The sequence below is a fragment of the Nerophis ophidion genome, linkage group LG08 (genome assembly GCF_033978795.1).
Source record: "Nerophis ophidion isolate RoL-2023_Sa linkage group LG08, RoL_Noph_v1.0, whole genome shotgun sequence".
Lineage (NCBI taxonomy): Eukaryota > Metazoa > Chordata > Actinopteri > Syngnathiformes > Syngnathidae > Nerophis > Nerophis ophidion.
This window is the reverse complement of record NC_084618.1, coordinates 27,205,285-27,228,753: the sequence shown is the minus strand read 5'-3', so window position 1 is coordinate 27,228,753 and position 23,469 is coordinate 27,205,285. Positions and strand designations below refer to the sequence as shown.

Here is a 23,469-nt window from a genome sequence, read left to right as displayed (position 1 = left end):
GGAGATATGCCACTGGGGAAGCTGTTACTGACTGACTCATGATTTGCCGACCTGCACACAGAACTGCTGCTGCAGAAGTGATTCTGTGAACGAATCTTTTGAACAAATCAATTTAAGGAACTGATTCTAGTGATTCAGTACAGTCAAATGAACTGCCAATCCCATCACTTTGAAAGCGAGACCAGCTTGCTAGTAAATAAATAAAATTTAAAAAATAGAGGCAGCTCACTGGTAAGTGCTGCTATTTGACCTATTTTTAGAACAGGCCAGCGGGCGACTCATCTGGTCCTTACGGGCTACCTGGTGCCCGCAGGCACCACGTTGGTGACCCCTGATTTAAAGTCATATCCAACAATTGCGACAACAAATTTTTACCGTCAACTGAGTTTCGTTTTTTATTGATTTCTGCTAGGGGTGTGCATCCTGATTTATTCAACGCAATAAATGTGCCTTGGCTCAAAAACGGTTGAAAAACACCGATGTACAAGCATACATTTCTGCCTACTCGTAAACACAACTTTTTGCTGCGCAGGCGCAGAGGATATTAAAGTAGTGTTTAATTTGCCCTATCTCGTTACCCGGGTGAGCCGAGCGTCGTTAGTTTTTTCCGAGGGGGCGGTACAAGAGCAAAAGCGGCCGGGGCAGGTGCTAAAAAACAACGCACCCTATGTTTTGTCGCAGGTTTGGTGACGTCCAACAATCGACTTGGTCTGAAGTCTGCGGGACAGGCCTCAACACTTTTCATGTACAACTTGGTCTCACTTTTTTGTCCATGCCGTTATTTCGGTCAACATATTGGTCGGATATGAGCAGATGAAACGCTTTTATCCTGTGATTTCAAGCAAGAACGGTCGGGAAGGTTCGCCACCTAGCTGAAGCTACTAGTTAGCTGTCAAGTGGGGAAGGAAGTGAGAAGAGAAAAAATGACATCTCGGAGGTAAGCTTGTCTGGAAAACAATGTCCGCTCACAGTTTTGGCTGAGCTAACTCTAACCCAGCTCTACAGTTTTGTCGGTAAACAACCTCGAAGTCTCTAATGCTTGTTAAGAAAGAGCTGGGTTAGCGAACCATGAAACGCTAGCATACACCGGCGTCTTTACTATTTTCACAGTTAACAATGTAAACAATACAACAAAACCAACCTGGTTTTGTTATTGTTTTCACGACACTAGTTGTTGATTCCCCTACGAATGCCCTTCTCGTCTCCAAAAAAGTGAACATCTTGAACCTGAGTGAAATAAAATGGTCATGATGTCAAAGTTGGGTAGCAGCATGAACAACAAACCACTATGGGAGTCTTTATGTGGAAGAAGAATGGAGCCCTTCAACCAAGGCAACTAGAACATGAATTGTAAAATGTAGTTGTAGAACAACATTGGTGTGTTTTAATGTGCCAACTGTCTGGATTACAACATTATCAATTCCACATACAATGGGTCTAATAAGGATTATCAGTAGGGCTGCGAATCTTTGGGTGTCCCACGATACGATTCAATATCGATTCTTGGGGTCGAGATTCGATTATAAATCGATTTTTTCGATTCAACACGATTCTCGATTCAAAAACGATTTTTTTTCCCGATTCAAAACGATTCTGTATTCATTCAATACATAGGATTTCAGCAGGATCTACCCCAGTCTGCTGACATGCTAGAAGAGCAGTAGATTTAAAAAAAAAAAAAAAGCTTTTATAATTGTAAAGGACAATGTTTTATCAACTGAATGCAATAAGTCAATTTGTTTTAACTATTAAACAAACCAAAAATACGACTTATTTTATCTTTGTGAAAATATTGGACACAGTGTGTTGTCAAGCTTATGAGATGCGATGCAAGTGTAAGCCACTGTGACACTATAGTTATTTTTTTTTTTAATAAATGTCTAATGGTAATGTCAATGAGGGATTTTTAATCATTGCTATGCTGAAATGATAACTAATATTGATACTGTTGTTGGTAATCATTTTTGTTTCAGTACTTTTGGTTTGTTCTGTGACGTGTTTGTGTCTCCTTTCAATTGCTCTGTTTATTGCAGTTCTGAGTGTTGCTGGGTCAGGTTTGGTTTTGGAATTGAATTGCATTGTTATGGTATTGCTGTAAATTGTTTTGTTGGATTGATAAAAAAAAATAAAAATCCATCCATTTTTCTACCGCTTATTCCCTTTGGGGTCGCTGGTGCCTATCTCAGCTACAATCGGGCGGAAGGCGGGGTACACCCTGGACAAGTCGCCACCTCATCGCAGGGCCAACACTGATAGACAGACAACATTCACACTCACATTCACACAATAGGGCCAATTTAGTGTTGCCAATCAACCTATCCCCAGGTGCATGTCTTTGGAGGTGGGAGGAAGCCGGAGTACCCAAAGGGAACCCACGCATTCACAGGGAGGACATGCAAACTCCACACAGAAAGATCCCGAGCCCGGGATTGAACCCTGACTACTCAGGACCTTGGTATTGTGAAGCAGATGCAAAAAAATATATATATATTTTTAAAAATGAGAATCGATTCTGAATCGCACAACGTGAGAATCGCGATTTGTATTCAAATCGATTTTTTTCCCACACCCTTAATTATCAGTAACCTTACCCTTTTTGTGTTGTCAGGTGGTTTCACCCCAACATCACAGGCGTGGAGGCGGAGAACCTCCTCCTGACGCGAGGCGTGGACGGCAGCTTCTTAGCCAGACCCAGCAAGAGTAATCCGGGGGACTTCACACTGTCAGTACGGTGAGTGATGATGACCTTTGACACCCATCTGTAGCCTCCACATTGTTAGCAAATGTTAAATTGTTTCTGAGCTCCTATTATTTGCCTGAAAACAAGTTTATCCAATTATACAATGGCAAACATTCCACGACACACCAAAACACATTGGCGTTAAAACTATTTTAATGGAAGTTAAGCTTCATTCCCAACCATTTTCTGAGAAATGACCAATAGAAACTGTTTTTTATTATTTCTATTTAGTCTCCTTTGGAAGCCATCGAATTTAAACAGGTCTTTTTGTTTTGCTAGTTTTTTTATTTGCTTCTTGACACTATTAGGACCCCCTCTCTAAGGCTGTCTAAAATGATGAGGTAAATCGAATTGACATTAACAATTCATTCTACAACACAGGACTAAGTACAAACAATAGCAATAACAGTGATGAAGCAGAGAGCCCAGCCATCTAGTGGTAAAAGCCATTCCATGCTTTTGTCCACTTAGTTTGCAGATCCTTGTCGGGTATCGAAACTGAAAGTTACCTTAACGTGTGTGTATGCAGAACACATATTCTCCTCTACTCTACCGCCAGGCTGGTACTTAGTACATAGATACTGAAACAGGGTGAGCTCATCCTGTGTATCTCTTCTCACAGAACAAAGGGCAATTCCATGGTGTTTCATTCTACCTAAAGTTGGAAAACAATCCTTGAACAATATTAATTAGCCTGTCAATAATAATACAAAGCTAAAATGTGGATGTTTTGTGTAGAAAGTTTAGCATGTATTGTTCTTCATCAGATGGCTTTTAGCTTCTTTAATGTACAAAATGTATCAAAGCGGCAAGTGTAAAGGTTTTGACACCCCTGTTCTACAAGCTGGTACTGCCGCCATTTAAAAACATTTTTTTTTACATTAGCTTTAGGACCCAAACCATAGTCAAAATAATAGCAGCTCATCATGTTTTGTTTAAATTAAAATCAACAATAAAAATGTAACATGTAAGTCTGATTAATGGAATGTTTTTCGATATTGGTTCTTTAAATGAGCAATTAATTATATATTATGCAACAATTATTACAAGATGATTGCCTGCCACGAGCTGGGATATGCTGGCTAACCTCAGGTGATGAACCCTACTCATTAAAACTGCAAGAACTATTCCTTTATTGACGTTTGGTCCGTTTAGCTCACGTGTCTTGTTTTTGTGTCACGTTTTCACTGTGCTGTATCACATCTCTCTCTGTGTCTGTTGCCTTTCCCCGGTGGCAGCATACAAGAGACCCCCCCCCCCCAACACACACACACACATACACACACACACGGTACAGCTAAAGTTCTCCTTTTTCATTTTCTCAGAAGATATGAGACGGCAATGACTCAGCAGCACACAGGCCACTGTTACAGCAAAAAAAAAAATGGCTTTATGTTAATGTTCTCAAATGAATATTAATGAAACCTTGACTTCATCTTATTGCTGTGCCCTCAACTCCAAATCTACTTTTTCTTTGACTCAACCAAACTTGCTGAAAGTCAAATATTCCTGACATTGCTCGTAATCATCTTTTCACCTGTGCTCAATGCGCAACCCCTGCAGGCGGAACGGTGCCGTCACCCACATTAAGATCCAGAACACGGGGGACTATTATGACCTCTATGGCGGGGAGAAGTTTGCCACGCTGGCTGAGCTGGTGCAGTATTACATGGAACACCATGGGCAGCTGAAGGAGAAAAACGGAGACGTCATTGAGCTCAAGTATCCTCTCAATTGTGCTGACCCGACCTCTGAGAGGTGAGCTTGAGAACCATGTGTTCATCACATAATGAACACACACTTGCGCCAAGTAAAATTTCTAGTTTGTGAACACGTTCTCAATCAATGGCAATAAAAACTCTTCTGATTCTGATGACACCAGGGCGCATCGTGACTTGAGGAACAACAACAAATGTCTTTAGAAAGATAATAGTGTCAGAGAGCTATTTATTTAATGGCATTCAATGGTTTTGTTCCTCTGTCTTAAGATGGTTCCACGGTCACCTGTCGGGTCGCGAAGCGGAGAAGCTGCTGACGGAGAAGGGGAAGAACGGCAGCTTCCTGGTCAGAGAGAGTCAGAGCCACCCCGGAGATTTTGTTTTGTCGGTCCGCACGGGTGATGACAAGACGGACAGCAGTGACAGCAAACAAAAAGTCACGCATGTCATGATCCGCTGCCAGGTGAGTGCAAGTTGGATTCCTCCATTATGTCCTTCCCACTCACAGCCGCGCTAAAAGCTGATGAGCGAGTTAATGAAGGCCTTCACAGAATTAAATTAAATTAACAAGCGCCGCTTTTTTTCAAGGCTTTTGTGTAAGAGCTGTGTACATTACAAAAGTAGCTTGCCACACCAGGTCAGCTGCAGCATAAATATGTCCTCTTGAAGAGTGTGTCTGTTCTCTGCATGCAGCTGCTCAGTAGTCACACGAAGATTGTCTGTATGTGACAAGATGCATCACTGTAGCCACTGGACAGCCTTACAGCCTCTTTTGGGGCATGGAGCCAGTCATTACTGAGAGTCGTACAGGCTGCGCTTACAGTCTAGACCAGGGGTCTGCAACCTGTGGCTCTGGAGCTACATTCAGTTGTTTTATCCTTCTATTGTGGCTCCAGCTAGTTTATGCTTCTGTTACTGTAGTCAGTAAGCCAGTGGTCACCAACGTTTTTGAGCTCAAGATCCCTGGTCTCAGCCTAAAACTAAAGCAATATCCACCCCTGCGTCAAGTATGATAGATTGTGTGTGTGTGTTTTTAATTTGTCTGTTGGTTTTTTAAAGACAAAGCGTTGTGTTATCAGCTGATGTCAAAATTTTAGGCTTTTTCTCATTGTTTCTTGCTATTTTCCCAATTTTTGCTGGTGTTTTCTTGTTTGTTTTTTGTAATGTACCTAGGACCAATGACAATCGGGTCACGGGCCACAGATGCCGCACTTTGGGAACCACCCCTTTGTAGAAGTTAACTGTTTATGGCCTCTATAGTCTTAGTAGTACAGTGTTTCTCAATATTTTTTCAGTGATGTACCCCCTGTGAAAATTTTGTTAATTCAATTACCCCCTAATCAGAGCTAAGCATTTTTGGTTGAAAAAAAGAGATGAAGTAAAATACAGCTCTATGTCATCAGTTTCTGATTTATTGAATTGTATAACAGTGCAAAATATTGCTCATTTGTAGTGGTCTTTCTTGAACTATTTGGAAAAAAAGAAATAAAAATAACAAAAAACTTTTTGAAAAATAAACAAGTGATTCAATTATAAATACAGATTTTTACACATAGAAGTAATCATCAACTTAAAGTGCCCTCTTTGGGGATTGTAATAGAGATTCATGAACTTAATTCTAAACATTTCTTCACAAAAAAATAAATCTTTAACATCAATATTTATGGAACATGTCCACAAAAAATCTAGCTGTCAACACTGAATATTACATTGTTGCATTTCTTTTCACAGTTTATGAACTTACATTAATATTTTGTTGAAGTATTATTCAATAAACATGTATATAAAGGATTTCTGAATTATTGCTATTTTTAGACTATTTTTTAAATATCTCACCTACCCCTTGGCATACCTTCAAGTACCCCCAGGGGTACGCGTACCCCCATTTGAGAACCACTGCCATAGTTTATTTGTTCTGGTCATGTATGAGACGTGAGTCTTATGGTTTTTATGTCAGCACCGCAATTGGTAAAATCAGCTGTTCACCTTGCGGGTTTTTCCCGTGTGATGAAAGAGGGGACAAATGAGGAAGTCCTTATTTCGCTGCCGCCTTGTTTTATCATATTTTACTGCCTTTGCGCATGTCAATGTTTAGTTTAGTATTCACAATTAATCAACACATCAGTACTCAGACACAATGTTTATAGAGTCTCGTATGCTTCCCGTCGCAGGTGAGCGATGATGGTCATAGACTCGTGGTTGAGGGAGAAGTTGTTTGATGTCGGGTGCTAGAAAAAGACTGATTTGTTGCAACTTGCAACAGTTATACATTCAGTTATTGTTGCAACACAATGATTTATGAGCACATCATGAAATGTGCGTTTGCAAAACGAGGGGGTGCAGCGCGTGGCTGCGCTCGGGGGTGTGGCTGTGGTGTTGAGATCTGAAGGCTGTAGAGGCATGCGGGCGTGTTCAGGGGTTAAAATGCATGCCTGTTTGTGGTTCTGTTGGTCATTCTCTGAGTGGGGATGTCATTTTAACCCCTTTTTTTTGTAATATTTTACGCGATTGACCGGTAGGGTCCCAAACATCGACTGGTCGATCGTGATCGACGAGTTGGCGACCTCTGCACTACGCTGCACCTTGAGACACTGTCATGAGTCTTTCAAAGTTTTGCATCAGTCATAAAATTCTAGGGGCAGTGTTTTCTATTAAGAAACCATGGCACCTGTCATGATTTATCATTTTTGTTGCTAATAAACAATGGTAACTCGAGAGGGTTTGGGTGTGTTTGGAACTGGTGCTGTGCAAAAATATTTTAATTGCAAGCAAAGAAGGCTTTTTTGAAAAGGTTAAAATTGAAAGTACCAATGATTGTCACACACACACACTAGGTGTAGTGAAATTAACCCCTGGGCAGTATACCTCAAGATTGAATCGCATCAACACAGGACAAGTCCTATCAGCCAACCATTTACAACCTTTGGTACATCGCTGCTATGCAAGGTTCGACTTTTCATTTTTGTCCTCACTTGTGAAAAAGAGTATACAAAAACTGCAATTCCTTATTAAGGAAAAAATAAATACAAATGCAAATTGCCTCATGTCACGAACATGTTTTATGAAGAATGCCTGGGATATGAAAACATTACAACTCTTCGTTTTAAAGATTTTGAAGAAAAACGAGCCAGTTATTGCAAAAACGCAATAATTTTAATTGTGGTAATTTTTGACCACACTCGTGGAAGACTGTAGGCATTGTGCATCGAAGGGTTAATATTCCAGTTGAATAAAAATGTTGATAATTTTTTTTCTCTGTGTGCATGATTAATGTTCGTTGCTGGCACTGGATAATAAAAAAAATGGCCCATTTAGATAATGGAGCGGGTGGTCCATTCTACTGTATAAAATATGAAATGACAGATAAGTTTGACCTTACACATTGACGCGTCCTCCAGCACGACCTCAAGTACGACGTGGGCGGGGGCGAGAAGTTCGACTCCCTCACAGACCTGGTGGAGCACTACAAGAAGAACCCCATGGTGGAGACACTCGGCACGGTGCTTCAACTCAAGCAGGTACTTTTCTTTTAAGGCCTTGTGTCCAAACGGGACTCTTTGAGGCTTTATTGTGTCTTCCTTTGCGTCCTTGCAGCCTCTCAACACCACTCGCATCAATGCCGCAGAGATCGAAAGTCGAGTTCGGGAGCTGAGCAAGCTGGCAGAGGCCACTGACAAAGTCAAACAAGGCTTTTGGGAAGAATTTGAGGTGTGTTCTTTTTCTGCAAACAGTCTTGTCTTGTCAGTGATTGGCTGACTCATGTCCACTTCCTTACAGACCTTACAGCAGCAGGAGTGCAAACTGCTCTACAGCCGCAAAGAAGGCCAGAGGGCTGAGAACAAGAACAAGAACAGATACAAGAACATTCTACCATGTAAGGCCGCAAATCTGGGTACCGAATTTTTTACTTTTATTGGCACCGACCGAATTACGTTGGTACTAACGGGTATCGATTCACGTAAAATGAAATAGTGCCATATTTCAATACTTTTGGTTGCTTGTGATGTCACATCCGGTTGCAGACTAAACATTGGCTTAAACGCCAGGTCACTCAACCAGCCCTCAAAGCAGATTGAGCCATACTGCCTCCAGTTAATGTTGCGATTTCCAATGCCAACAGAGCAAGTTTGCTTGAGAAAAAACACTCAAACTTTAAGTAAGGGTCCACTTTCCCAAAAATATGGTAAATTACATTGGCTTTGCCAGATACTGTATATGCTCTTGATTAGCTTTATCAATTTTACATTACATTTAATGGCTACCAAATTTAGTAAGGAAAAATACAACTGGTGTGTAATTAGTACAGTACTTACAGTACAAACCCTTTTGTAGGACACAACATAAGACTAGACTGGCACATTCAAGGCAAAGGCTACTTTCTAGCCTGGCAAACATCCATCCACCGCTTGTCCTTTTTGGGGTCTTCGGGGGATGCTGGAGCCTTTCTCAGCTGCATTCGGGTGGAAGGCGGCGTACACCCTGGACAAGTCGCCACTTCATCGCAGGGCCAACACTCACATTCACACACTAGGACCAATTTAGTGTTGCCAATCTACCTATCCCCAGGTGCATGTTTTTGGCCGTGGGAGGAAGCTGGAGTACCCGGGGAGGACATGCAAACTCCACACAGACAGATCCTGAGCCCGGAATTGAACTAAGGACCACTCACACCGTAGCCTATACATTACTGCCATCTAACGTCTTGGAATTGAAACTGCATGCAAAGTCTACTATGTAATACTTGCAAATGAGACACAAAATACAATAAGAAAACAAGATACAAAAACTAGAAAACATAGATACCATCAGCTGATTTTTTAAATGTATTATTATTAAACAATTAATTACCAAATATGAAAGACACTCATTCGGACTCAGAACTCATCTACAGTTTCTTTTTTGTTTCTCCCCCTAGTCGACCACACACGGGCGGTCCTGAACGACGGCGACCCTAACGAGCCGGGCTCCGACTACATCAACGCCAATATCATCATGGTAGTATCTCCTAGCATGGTAAAATGCCTTCAGCCTCACATCACACACACAATCCTTGGCTGCGAAGACATGACGCTGTAATCATGTCCTCGGCGAGTGAACACCCCTGTTTGGACTTAATGGTGTGCTTTCGTTTTAGCCGGACGTGGACTCCAAGGCTAACAGCACCAAGGTGAAGAAGTCCTACATCGCCACTCAGGGATGCCTGCAGAGCACCATCAGCGACTTCTGGAGGATGGTGTTCCAGGAGAACTCTCGGGTCATCGTCATGACCACCAAGGAGGTGGAGAGAGGGAAGGTGAGGGGAGCAGTCCAGCGCCGACGCTGGACAAGTTTTTCAGCGTGCACCTCCGATGCATTACAGGCTCATCAGAACTTCCTCTTTTCTTAAGTTAAACAAGTTTATTTTGTGTCTTCACGTACAGAGTAAATGTGTCAAGTACTGGCCCGAAATGTCAGCCTTGAAGGAATATGGTGCCATGCGTGTTCGCAACGTAAGAGAGACGGCGGCACACGACTACATCTTGAGAGAGCTAAAACTGTCCAAAGTTGGCCAGGTAAATTTATATATATATATATATATATATATAGTACAATATTGACCTACATTCTATTTATATATTGTCATGTTTATAAATAATTATATTACATATAGTTTCTGGATATAACTTTATAAATACATGAATTTTATCTGTAATACCAAATGTTAATTTTTCTTCTAAAATCGGGGTCAGGGCTTTTGTCCAGGCTTTTATATTAGGTGCTGGAATCCCTTTCCAAGTCTTTATCTGTTTAAATACAGTTTTTGTAAATATGTTAGATGTATATGTGCCTGTTTTAATTTGTGCTTTATACAAACCCCGTTTCCATATGAGTTGGAAAATTGTGTTAGATGCAAACCCATTCCAACCCATATTCAGTTGAATGCACTACAAAGACAAGATATTTGAGGTTCAAACTCATAAACTTTATTTTTTTTTTCAAATAATAATTAACTAAGAATTTCATGGCTGCAACACGTGCCAAAGTAGTTGGGAAAGGGCATGTTCACCACTGTGTTACATCACCTTTTCTTTTGACAACACTCAAACGTTTGGGAACTGAGGAAACTAATTGTTGAAGCTTTGAAAGTGGAATTCTTTCCCATTCTTATTTTATGTAGAGCTTCAGTAGTTCAACAGTGCAGGGTTTCCGCTGTCATATTTTACGCTTCAAAATGCGCCACACATTTTTGATGCGGGCCAGGCAAGTACCCGCACTCTTGTACTACGAGACCACGTTGTTGTAACACATGGCTTGGCATTGTCTTGCTGAAATAAGCAGGGGTCCATGATAACGTTGCTTGGATGACAACATATGTTGCTCCAAAACCTGTATGGACCATTCTGCATTAATGGTGCCTTCACAGATGTGTAAGTTACCCATGCCTTGGGCACTAATGCACCCCCATACTATCACAGATGCTGCCTTTTGAACGTTACGCCTATTACAGTCCGGATGGTTATTTTCCTCTTTGTTCCAGAGGACACCACGTCCACAGTTTCCAAATATAATTTGAAATGTGGACTCGTCAGACCACAGAACACCTTTCCACTTTGCATCAGTCCATCTTAGATGAGCTCGGGCCCAGTGAAGCCAGCGGCCTTCCTTGATGTTGTTGATAAATGGGTTTGGCTTTGCATTGCAGAGTTTTAACTTGCACTTACAGATGTAGCGACAAATTGTAGTTACTGACAGTGGTTTTATGAAGTGTTCCTGAGCCCATGTGGTGATATCCTTTACCCACTGATGTCTGTTTTTGATGCAGTACCGCCTGAGGGATCAACGGTCCGTAATATCATCGCTTACATGCAGTAATTTCTCCAGATTCTCTGAACCTTTTGATGATTTTACGGACCGTAGATGGTAAAATCCCTAAATTCCTTGCAATAGCTCATTGAGAAATGTTGTTCTAAAACTGTTCGACAATTTGCTTACAAATTGGTGACCCTCGCCCTATCCTTGTTTGTGAAATACTTAGCATTTCATGGAAGCTGCTTTTATACCCAATCATGGCACCCACCTGTTCCCAATTAGCCTGCACACCTGTGGGATGTTCCAAATAAGTGTTTGATGAGAATTTCTCAAGTTTATCAGTATTTATTGCCACCTTTCCCAACTTTTTTATCACGTGTTGCTGGCATCAAATTCTAAAGTTAATGATTATTTGCAAAAAAATTTTTTTTTTTATCAGTTTGAACATCAAATATGTTGTCTTTGAAGCATATTCAACTGAAGATGGGTTGAAAATGATTTGTATTCCGTTTACATTTACATCTAACACAATTTCCCAACTCATATGGAAACGGGGTTTGTATTTATGACATATTTAGGCATATTTTCTGTTTGTACATCAACCGCTGACACTTTGACAACATTTGCAGGGAAACACAGAGCGTACCGTCTGGCAGTACCACTTTAGAGCATGGCCTGACCACGGCGTCCCGACCGACCCTGGCGGCGTTCTAGACTTCTTGGAGGAGGTCAACCTGAAGCAGGAGAGCATCCTGGATGCGGGGCCCATAGCGGTTCACTGCAGGTACACACCCTTTAACACACCGAGATGCCACATTGCAGGCGTGTTAACTTGTCGTGGTTCTGTCGGTCAGTGCGGGTATCGGGCGGACGGGGACGTTCATCGTGATCGACATCCTGATCGACGTCATCAGAGAAAAAGGTGAGTGGTGCGCACATCAGGTTTGGTTGGCGTGAGTGTGATGTGTGACACTGCTTTGTGAAGGGGTGGACTGTGACATCGACGTGCCCAAGACCATCCAGATGGTGCGCTCTCAACGCTCGGGGATGGTGCAGACGGAGGCGCAGTACCGCTTTATCTACAAGGCGGTGCAGCACTACATTGAGACGCTGCAGAGACGCATCGTGGAGGAGCAGGTGTGTCTCTTCAAATAATATTTCCTTAGCGGCTCCTACACACTTGCAGACAGTAAAAAAATATGAGGAGAATTCATGAAACCACCTTTCAGGGATGTGAAATATGCGGAAATCCGCATTTATAAACATTAATTGTCACGTCAAAATATCACTTTCATGTATTTTAAATTAAATTTAAAAAAAATAGGATCCAAACAAAATTTGTTAAACGCTTGCCTCAGCCACAGGTATTATTTGCTGTTTCTTTTGCCTAAACGCCGCATCGAAGTGCAGGACAGGAAGATGATCAGGAGTGCCAAAACAAGTTCGCTGATTAGCACAGTTAGCATCATCTAGCTAGATTACTTGCCTGCGTTCGCTCTTCGAGCCACAAGGTTGACAGCTTTCTACTTTTCTGCTAATCCTGTTTAGATTTTTACAATCCACACTGTTAGGTCCGAACCAGCCAGCGAAAACGTATATTTTTGACGTAACTAATGTAAAAAGAGGTGACAACACCAGTGACGTTGCGGTGAACTAAACACCAGGTGAGGCATACATACTATTTTTTTCTTCTTTTTATTTTTTTACTTAAATTTATATGTGCAGCTCTAGTCATTGTTGATTTAGGTTGCACATTAGAGTTTCAGGAAAAAAAAGTGAGTTATTCGCTCTCATAAAAACGTTATAATAATGATATTATGATATGATAAATGGGTCCAAAAACTATTAGATGAAGTTGTTATTAAATACTTTTTGGTCCCATTTGCTTTTAACAAAATATATCAAGTATTGTGATTGTATATTACCTTTCTGTATTTGTATCTGAAGCAGCAATAGCTATCCTCCGTGAAAACGTACTTTGTATGATAACATTCATTTTGTCTTAAAGTCCAGTTTAGAGATGTATTTAATCTGGGATACAGTATATAATCCTCCATATTGGCAGAAACATTCATTTAATTCAATTTCACTCCAATATATTAAACAATATTTTTGCATCTGACAAAAATCACCCACAAACGCTGGCTTACTCTAATAAAAATGCCATGTTTGTTATAAATACAGATAAAAAAGAAAAAAATGCTGGCTTCCGCTGGAGAGACCTGTGTCTTCTAGCTTGAGCGCCCCCACTTCGCCCAGTGTGGCGAGTCAGAGTACTGCTGAGGCATTGAACTGCAAGTTGACAATATATCGCCCCCTACCTTGAGGCAGAGGTACTTGCTGCCTCAAGACCTGCCTTTTCCACGTGGCAACAAGAATGCGCCCCCTCACACGCACACACCCAATACACACTGTGTGTAGCCGTGGAGGCACCACCTGTGTCTGCCTCACTTCTTATCTGCTGCATTGTTTTGATCAGGAAACATGGAATTTCCGCGATTTTTGACCATGAAAATTACCAAAATCACATAGAAAGCATAAACCAAAAGAAAAATGTTAAAACATATTTTATTTTATTACTTCGTTTTGGAACATCTCATGGTTAAGCCATCTGGTGGCAGGTGAGGCACTGCCTCACTTGCATCCCCTGACAGCACGTCACTGGACAACACCAGTGGGGGCGTGGCTAGAAGGATAGGGTTGCCAAATGGTAAACATTTTCTGAGTTTGTTGCATGCATGTTATGAAATTTTACAATACATTTTCAATGATAATAATGTTAGCAAATTATATACTAAAAAAATTTAAATTGTGCGGTACATTACATTAGACATGTAGGTGTCAAAAGGACAGCCAAAAGAGGTTGGTAGATGAGAATAAATCTAAAAGTAAAATCCAATTTAGGAATGCACCTAATTGCAGGAAATGTAGTCTTGATTTTCAAAATTTTCTTTTGGGGCTTGTGTGGCAGTACTTACCTACGCAGTGGCCTAGTGGTTAGAGTGTTTTGTTTTCTAACCTTTTTGGTACAGGCTAGATCTAAACTGAGAGATCAGCGCTAGATTACATGTTAATTACGGACAGTTATTACAAGCTATGAAAGGAAAAAAGCAAGCGTATGTCACTGATGAATTATAATGTTAAAAACTATGAAAGGAAAAAAGCAAGCATTTGTCACTGATAAATTATAATGTTAAGAACTTCCCTCAACTAAAATTCGATTTGTTATTTTAGCCACAGTTATAAGGCTAGATATGCTTAATGAAAGGTGGCTGAGGTGTTGTAAAACACAATATTTTCCTTTAATTTAATATCCTTATATAATGTTGAACAGTTTTGTTAGTAAATGTTCTTATATCACATTATTCAGTTTACAAGCACAAATACGGTGTGAATCAATCCATGCTGTTCGATGTCATGTAGTGCTGTAAGTAAGAAAAAGAACAAGAAATCTGAAAAACAACACAAATGGAGGCTACAGAAATACTGCTTCATTTTCTATGCTCCATTCAGTTAATGATAACTGCTGGTTCAATGTTGGACTTAGGTTTTAGCAGATTTTCCCTATTTTTCCTACAGACAGCAATTGGGGACCTCAAACAACAAGGCTATGGATTGACTCACACTGGTTTTCGCCTTTTTGAAGGGTACTGGAAAATTGATCTTGAAAGTCCTTAAAAAGTGCTTGAATTTGGGCATTGAAAAGGTGTACGAACCCTGAGTCCGGCCCCCTGCTCCTTAGCTTTATAGAAAGGCGGGCCCCAAAATAATATACCGTATTTTATTTATATATATATATATATATATATATATATATATATATATATATATATATATATATATATATATATATATATATATATATATATATATATATATATATATATATATATAAAAGTCACTCCGGAGTATAAGTCGCACCTGCGAAAAATGCATGATAAAGAAGGAAAAAACATATATAAGTTGCACTGGAGTATAAGTCGAATTTTTGGGGGAAATTTATTTGATAAAACCCAACACCAAGAATAGACATTTGAAAGGCAATTTAAAATGAATAAAGTATAGTGAACAACAGGCTGAATAGGTGTATGTTATATGACGCATAAATAACCAACTAAGAACGGGCCTGGCTTGTGAATGTAACATATTATGGTAAGAGTCATTCAAATAACTATAACATATAGAACATGCTATATGTTTACCAAACAATTTGTCACTCCTAATTGCTAAGTCTGATAAAATCTTATACGTCTAGTCTCTTACGTGATTTAGCTAAATAATATTATTTGATATTTTACGGTAATGTGTTAATAATTTCACACATAAGTCGCTCCTGAGTATAAGTCGCCAAACTATGAAAAAAACTGTGACTTATAGTCCGAAAAATACGGTAGTTGCATTTGCCCGTCATACAGGCTCACTTCAACAGCCATGTCATGTGACACTTTGTTTTTGTCGTCTGCAGAAAAGTAAGATTAAAGGTCGCGAGTACACCAACATCAAGTACTCATTGTCGGACCTGACAGGAGGAGAGCAGAGCCCGTTGCCTCCCTGCACTCCTCTTCCCACGCCCACCTGCACAGAGTAAGTCCCCTTCTGTCTGCATGTTCCTACTTTCCAAACCCGCCTCGTGATTTTCTGACGGGCGTGGCCAGGATGAGGGACGACAGCTCCAGAGTCTACGAGAACGTGGGCCTGATGCAGCAGCAGAAGAGCTACAGATGAGACTCGCCTTCGACCCCTCCCCAGTCTCCTGCTGGTTCCACGTGAGTGCCACCACACGCCAAAGATCGCACAATGCTCCGTCGCCACCAGGACTGACCAGTTTCTTCTCACAGGACCCTGACACTTGACCGTTTCTTTGCCAGCCTCACCGTGACGCCGCCGTAACCGCACGGAACAACGGACAAACACGACAACAGTACAACGCGAGAGAGTGCCTCATCCTGTTTTCGCTTGCCCTCGCCAGTCGAACCCCAAACCACTGTGACCCTCACACCGGCCTCTGAGAGCCCAGTCTGGGTTCATCCGTAGTAAAAGTCACCGCAGTTAGCGCTGGGAACTTAGTGCGCTGAAACATCCTCCATTTTTTTTTTTACGGAATTAACTAAAGCTAAATATTTAGATTGTCTGTAGAGTTACCTGAGGAAGTTCTGTGCCAACATCACATCTCACCGTAAAAAGTTTGATTGATGATTGGCTGATGACTGGAGTGGTTGTAGGACGAGAATGAAAACAATTCGTACTCTTTCACTGACCTCGCCAAAACTGCCTTGACGAGAAACGTGCATCCTCTCGCGACGTCACCGCCTCAACTCGAATGTCCATGTCGCAGCAGTCGCGCCTCATCCGATTGTCTGCGGTCATCGTTCAATTCGAGTTCAGAGATGTCGCCATGACCACATTGAGATTTCCGCCTCATGGCTACCAAAACAGCAAAAAACTACTTCCATGTGTTTATTTTAAAGTGCATATTATTACATGTCTGTCTTATTTTAAACAACACTTGCCTTTTGGTAAACCATTGCCTCTTTTGAGCGCCACCGTGTGGTCGTCACAGGTGGGGTCAAAGGTGACGTGAAGCCTGATATTACTGTCGATTAGCTTAGCTTAGCCCGGCAAGTGAACAGTACGGCCTTGTTTTAAATGTAGAAATAGTCCCATTAGCCGCAAAGCGCTGTTACCAAGGAGACGTTCGCTGCCCTTGCAAAACACTAACCCGACGAGACCAACCATGCTTTGGTGCAACACTATTTTAACAGTGCTAACACTATAAATTGTGTCCTATTTAAGGAACCGCTCATTAAATAGGAGACAGTGGAATATTCCCTTCCTGACGCGTTGAGAATTGTCAATGGAATGTAAAATGGGCCCAAAAGAAAGGCAAGTTTTCTTGCTGGAGTCTAAGCATAGTGGGACAGAAGAGGGATGCAAACCTTACTTTTCCAGTTTCACAATAAAACCCCAATGCCTTTTAACAAAGCTGCAGCAGCATTAAATGCTGGCTTGGAGCTCCATGGTGCCTCCTAAGGATTGTAGTGGTATTACAAGACAATACATAGTGCACCTTTTTTTTTTTTTTTTTTTAAACAGACAGGTTAGGTATTGAAAGTGAAAGTGTTACTCTGCTTCATGCTAAGCTAAATGGTGCTATCAGTCTTTGCGTGTTTAAGATCTGACTAGAGTGTCACTTGATTGTTTTGGACTCCCTGTCCGCCGTCAGATGTTTCCTTTTCCGCTCATTTCAAACATGGCCCCAAGATTTCCCGTGTCCATCCTTCGCATTGTGCTCACGTTTGCTGATCGTCACCACGCCATGTCGGAGTGCGTCCGGACGCTTCCCATGGCAAGTTGAGAACTGAGTCCGCCGTGTACTCCAAACCCGATCGACTGAGATCCCCCATGGCGTGCTCGCCTCTGGATCATGATAGTCCCCGCCCACATTAACATAGCCTTCTGTGCACACATTTGTCATGTGACAGAGACCACACTTCATTTTAGTCCCGCCCCCAGTTCCATCCCTCGGACTTGACTCTTTGACCCCCTTTCTCCCCACCACCAGAAGCAAACAAACAAAAGTCTATTTTTGAAGGTGTATATTGTACTTAGAAATAGTCGACAAAATAAAGTGTATATGCATCATGTCCTCTCTTGGCGGCACGCATGAGAGTTTATAAAAAAAAAAAAGCAGTTAACGTCCTCACTAAGAATAAATGGCGAGCTCATGCCTCATTTCTCTCCTGTGTCTTTGACTTGGTTGTTATTATCAGCGTTGTCGTAATTCAGATTGAACAAAATTTAAGGGGTCAAGTCACAGCACTAAATCCTATTTGGTGCTCACCTCCTAATGCACTTATTGGCCATGTCGCTGCTGGCCATGTTTCCTCGTGTCCCTCACCCCACCCCCACCTCGCTTGTTATTTCTACCCCGCCAGCTTCCTTTGCAACGATGTCGATTTCAATCTCTGTTTTTTTGTTTTGTTCCCAATGTGAACTCTGTTTTTCTATATAAGTTCCTGCAAAAAAAAACAAAAACCCCTGCTTCACCACTTCCAATAAAATAACCGGAAATAACGAGTCACATAAGTGTAAAAAGAAGCGAAACATAACGAGTCGCTTAGCATTTGTGACGCTGGAGTCTTCCTACTTTGAATGTGAGAACTCCTACTGCAGGCAAATTTCTCTTCTCCTAACTCCCCTTGCTCATGTTTTATTTTCTACATATGAGTTGGGAAATTGTGTTAGATGTAAACATAAACGGAATACAATGATTTGCAAATCATTTTCAACCCATTTTCAGTTGAATATGCTACAAACACAACATATTTGATGTTCAAACTGACAAAACATTTTTTTGCAAATCATTAACTTTAAAATTTGATGCCATGCCAGCAACACGTGACAAAGAAGTTGGGAAAGGTGGAAATCAATACTGATAAAGTTGAGGAATGCTCATCAAACACTTATTTGGAACATCCAACAGGTGTGCAGGTGGGTGCCATGATTGGGTATATAAACAGCTTCCCAAAAAATGCTCAGTCTTTCACAAGAAAGGATGGGGCGAGGTACACCCCTTTGTCCACAACTGCGTGAGCAAATAGTCAAACAGTTTAAGAAAAACGTTTCTCAAAGTGCAATTGCAAGACATTTACGGATTTGAACATCTACAGTCCATAATAACATCAAAAGGTTCAGAAAATCTGGAGAAATCACTCCACGTAAGCGGCATTGTCGCAAACCAACATTGAATGACCGTGACCTTCGATCCCTCAAACGGCACTCTATCAAAAACCGACATCAATCTCTAAAGGATATCACCACATGGGCTCAGGAACACTTCAGAAAACCGCTGTCACTAAATACAGTTTGTTGCTACATCTGTAAGTGCAAGTTAAAGCTCTACTATGCAAAGCGAAAGCCATTTATCAACAACATCCAGAAACGCCGCCAGCTTTTCTGGGCCCGAGATTATCTAAGATGGACTGATGCAAAGTGGAAAAGTGTTCTGTGGTCTGACGAGTCCACATTTTGATTGATTGATTGATACTTTTATTAGTAGATTGCACAGTTCAGTACATATTCCGTGCAATTGACCACTAAATGGTAACACCCGAAAAAGTTTTTCAACTTGTTTAAGTCGGGGTCCACGTTAATCAATTCATGGTATTTCAAATTGTTTTGGGAAATATTTGACATTGTGTCACCCAGACCAAAGGGGAAGCGAACCATCTATACTGTTATCGACACAAAATTCAAAAGCCAGCATCTGTGATAGTATTGGGGTGCATTAGTGCCCAAGGCATGGGTAACTTACACATCTGTGAAGGCACCATTAATGCTGAAAGGTACATACAGGTTTTGGAACAACATATGCTGCCATTCAAGCGCCGTCTTTTTCATTGACGCCCCTGCTTATTTCAGCAAGACAATGCCAAGCCTCATTCAGCACGTGTTACAACAGCATGGCTTTGTAAAAAAAAAAAAGAGTGCGGGTACTTTCCTGGCCCGCCTGCAATCCAGACCTGTCTCCCATCGTAAATGTGTGGCGCATTATGAAGCGTAAAATACAACAGCGGAGACTCCGGACTGTTGAAAACAAGAAATGAGAAAGAATTCCACTTTCAAAGCTTCAACAATTATTTTCCTCAGTTTTCAAACGTTTATTGAGTGTTGTTAAAACAAAAGGTGATGTAACAGTGGTGAACATGCCCTTTCCCAACTACTTTGGCACGTGTTGCAGCCATGAAATTCTAAGTTAATTATTATTTGCAACAAAAAAAATTTTTTATGAGTTTGAACATCAAATATCTTGTCTTTGTAGTGCATTCAATTGAATATGGGTTGAAAATAATTTGCAAATCATTGTATTCCGTTTATATTTACATTTAACACAATTTCCCAACCGGGCTTTGTAATTCTGCAGGTGTTTTTTTTTCTGCCCCCATGTGGTCAAATAAATTCGACATTCGCCTTAGAAGACTCCCCCTCAGACAGTCTTTGTGAGATCGGGCAAAGAACAGTGACAGGCCAACACCACGGCCAGCCAAGAAACAACTTAATGTATTGTGACATCCCACACACACACACACGCACGCACGCACGCACACGCACGTGACTGACCTCCCGCTGGGCGTGCACGTCATTATTTTGGTATTTATCCATCATCTGTCATCAGCTGTGCTCCCTCTCTTCCCTCGCCTCTTAGTTGTCACTCGTTTTTGTGACATCAGAGTCAGGTCTAAGGTCACATGTGATGACATAATTAGTCAACAGGCTTTTTCAGAGGTGTTTTTTTTGCTGAAAATGGCATCAGGCTAAACTACAGCGAATAGTCAGTAGACACATCAGCACTTTCTTTACTGATGACCCCCTATTGATTACTTGATTGACGTGCATGCGGATCAATATGTCCTGAAGCAGCGAGAAAGCAGCAGACTTCTGCGTATGTGCAGTAGTTGGCTTCTTTTAAGTGTGTGTGCTGCATCTTGGATAATATTGTGTCCACTTTGCAGTTTTTTGTTTTTTTTGTGGCTTTTTTCACGTGCATGTTCGCTTATGTGACTTTCATGCCTATGCCGCTAGGGAGCAGCAGCCGCCATTGATGGTTTATAACAGGGGTCACCAACACGGTGCCCCGGGCACCAGGTAGCCTGTAAGGACCAGATGAGTCGCCCGCTGGCCTGTTCTAAAAATAGCTCAAATAGCAGCACTTACCAGTGAGCTGCCTCTATTTTTAAAATTGTATTTACTAGCAAGCTGGTCTCGCTTTGCTCGACATTTTTAATTCTAAGAGACAAAAGTCAAATAGAATTTGAAAATCCAAGAAAATATTTTGAGGACTAGGTCCTCACATGTTTAAATAAATTCATTTGTTTTTTTACTTTGCTTCTTATAACTTTCAGAAAGACAATTTTTGGGGAAAAAAATACAACCTTAAAAATGATTTTAGGATTTTTAAACACATATACCTTTTTACCTTTTAATTTCCTTCCTTTTCTTTCCTGACAATTTAAATAAATGTTCAAGTAATTTTTTTTTATTGTAAAGAATAATAACTACATTTTAATTTAATTCTTCATTTTAGCTTGTTTTTTTGACGAAGGATATTTGTGGAATATTTCTTAAAATTTATGATTAAAATTAAAAAAAAATATTCTGGCAAATCTAGGAAATCTGTAGTATCAAATTTAAATCTTATTTCAAAGTCTTTTGAATTTCTTTTAAAATTGTTGTTCTGGAAAATCTAGAAGAAATAATGATTCGTCTTTGTTAGACATAAAGCTTGGTCCAATTTGTTATATATTCTAACAAAGTGTAGATTGGATTTTAACCTAATTAAAACATGTCATCAAAATTCTAAAATTAATCTTAATCAGGAAAAATTACAAATGGTGTTCCAGAAATTCTTTTTTATTTTTTTTTTTCAAAAAGATTCGTATTAGCTAGTTTTTGTCTTCATTTTTTGTCAGTTAAATTTTGAATTTTAAAGAGTCGAAATTGAAGATAAACTATGTTTAAAAATTTAATTTGATAATCTATTATCAACTGTATTGTTGATAATAGAGGTAAACTATTGGTTTTGTTCATGATCAATAGCGCTTTTTCTATTGGTATTTGTATTGCTCCAGTTTTAGTGTAAAAATGCTCATTGTCATTACTATATTATTATTTATTTCGCTAACTGCTTATTTGCTATCACTTTTGCGATCATATTTGTACATATTGCGGTTTTGTTCTATTGTTGTTGTTGTTGTATTTGCTGTTGTTGTTTTTGTCTCTCTGTCTAATCCCCCTCTTATCCCCACAATTTCCCCCTCTGTCTTCCTCTTTTTTTCTCTTTCTATCCCCTCCTGTCCGGCCCGGCTGCACCAAATGATAATATAAATACATTTAATAAAGTCACATTCAAATAAGGCAACAAGAGAAGTATGCTACACTTCTCTTTTGTAAAGTAAATCTGAACAGCCGATATGAGCACCTACATCAACTATATGATTTGCCTTAGAAGCTGGACAGGACAAAAAAAATATATATTTTTTAATTTTTTTCGTTTTCTCTCTTTTAAATCGTTCAATTAAGAGTTTTTTTTTTCATCATTTACTCTCTACCAAAAACCTTCCATAAAAGGAAAAAAAATGTATGACGGAATGACAGACAGAAATACTAATTTTTTAGATATATATAGATTTATTTATTAATGGTAAATTTAGCAAATTGGCTATTTCTGGCAATTTATTTAAGTGTGCATCAAACTGGTAGCCCTTTGCATTAACCAGTACCCAAGAAGTAGCTCTTGGTTTCAAAAAGGTTGGTGAACCCTGGTTTATAATATTTGCTGGAGCTTTAAAGGCCTACTGGGTCATGTTAAAGTCCACTTGCTGGACCTAAGTGCTCCTCTTGGTCTTTTTTCAGTAGGTTGACATAAAGCAGGGGTCTTTGTTGCTCCATTGACCCTCCCCTGAAGATGGCTTCAGGTGAATTCTGTTATACAATGAAATCATGTCTAAGTCCTCTAATTGCAGCAAGAGGGACCAATTGGATTTTCATTGTGCTGCACATAATACTGGCGTGCATCTGTTTGCCTCGAAGCGTCAGTGAAGATGCAAAAATAGAGCGTATTTATGTGCGTTGCCGTCAGAATTGCACGCCTCAGACATTTGATTAGGTACACCTTTAACATCTAGTCACCAAAAAATAATGGTGTTTACTTACGTCATTACACTATCAAATTGGATATAAAAATGACCCCTGCAAAGATGATATTCAACTTTAAAAGTGAAATTATTTTACATAAAATACACATTTTAGGACAAACTCATTGGAATAGGGGTGTAAAAAAAATTTTCACTGGAGGGTCACATCGTAGTTATGGCTGCGCTTGGAAGACCGCTTGTAACAGTGAATATATAATATACTGTATATATATATTTTTTTTTTACAGATTGTTTACTTGTTTTGAAATCATAAATCAAGATGACAAGTAGATATTTGTTTAGGTTAGGGTGTCATAATCCGATAATGATATTGGTGCGATATCAGCAAAGAAACACGTATCGGATGATTTTAGCTTGCATGTAAAATGTTCGATACAAAGGTCTGATTTTTGTGCAAAACAGGACCTGAAGTTAACTTAATTATTCTGACCATCAGGTGTCACCAAAACCAAATTACCACTTCAATTTAAAAACCGCAGGGTTCATTCCAGACTATCCATCCATCCAT

At 40.2% G+C, this 23,469-nt stretch overlaps 1 protein-coding gene across 2 annotated transcripts; it reads left to right on the top strand.

The window, feature by feature from the left end:
- Positions 1-642: 642 nt before the first annotated feature.
- ptpn11a (protein tyrosine phosphatase non-receptor type 11a) lies at positions 643-17,979 on the top strand. Of its 2 annotated transcripts, none has more exons than XM_061908158.1 (16): positions 643-937; positions 2,609-2,731; positions 4,304-4,498; positions 4,729-4,921; positions 7,857-7,976; positions 8,053-8,166; positions 8,236-8,332; positions 9,374-9,453; positions 9,593-9,751; positions 9,879-10,010; positions 11,877-12,031; positions 12,102-12,169; positions 12,233-12,384; positions 15,713-15,831; positions 15,903-16,013; positions 16,086-17,979. In XM_061908158.1, the coding sequence occupies exons 1-15, from the start codon at positions 924-926 to the stop codon at positions 15,970-15,972; spliced, it is 1,791 nt and encodes a 596-aa protein (XP_061764142.1). In that variant the 5' UTR covers positions 643-923; the 3' UTR covers positions 15,973-16,013; positions 16,086-17,979. The 2 variants fall into 2 exon arrangements, with proteins under 2 accessions (XP_061764142.1, XP_061764141.1); XM_061908157.1 differs by having other exon boundaries at positions 645-937; positions 9,374-9,471.
- Positions 17,980-23,469: the final 5,490 nt, after the last annotated feature.

Coding starts and splice junctions, on each gene's coding strand:
- ptpn11a (XM_061908157.1), top strand. Junction 9,472..9,592: donor TGGTAGTATCTCCTAGCATG/GTAAAATGCCTT, acceptor CTTTCGTTTTAG/CCGGACGTGGACTCCAAGGC. Junction 12,032..12,101: donor CCCATAGCGGTTCACTGCAG/GTACACACCCTT, acceptor TCTGTCGGTCAG/TGCGGGTATCGGGCGGACGG.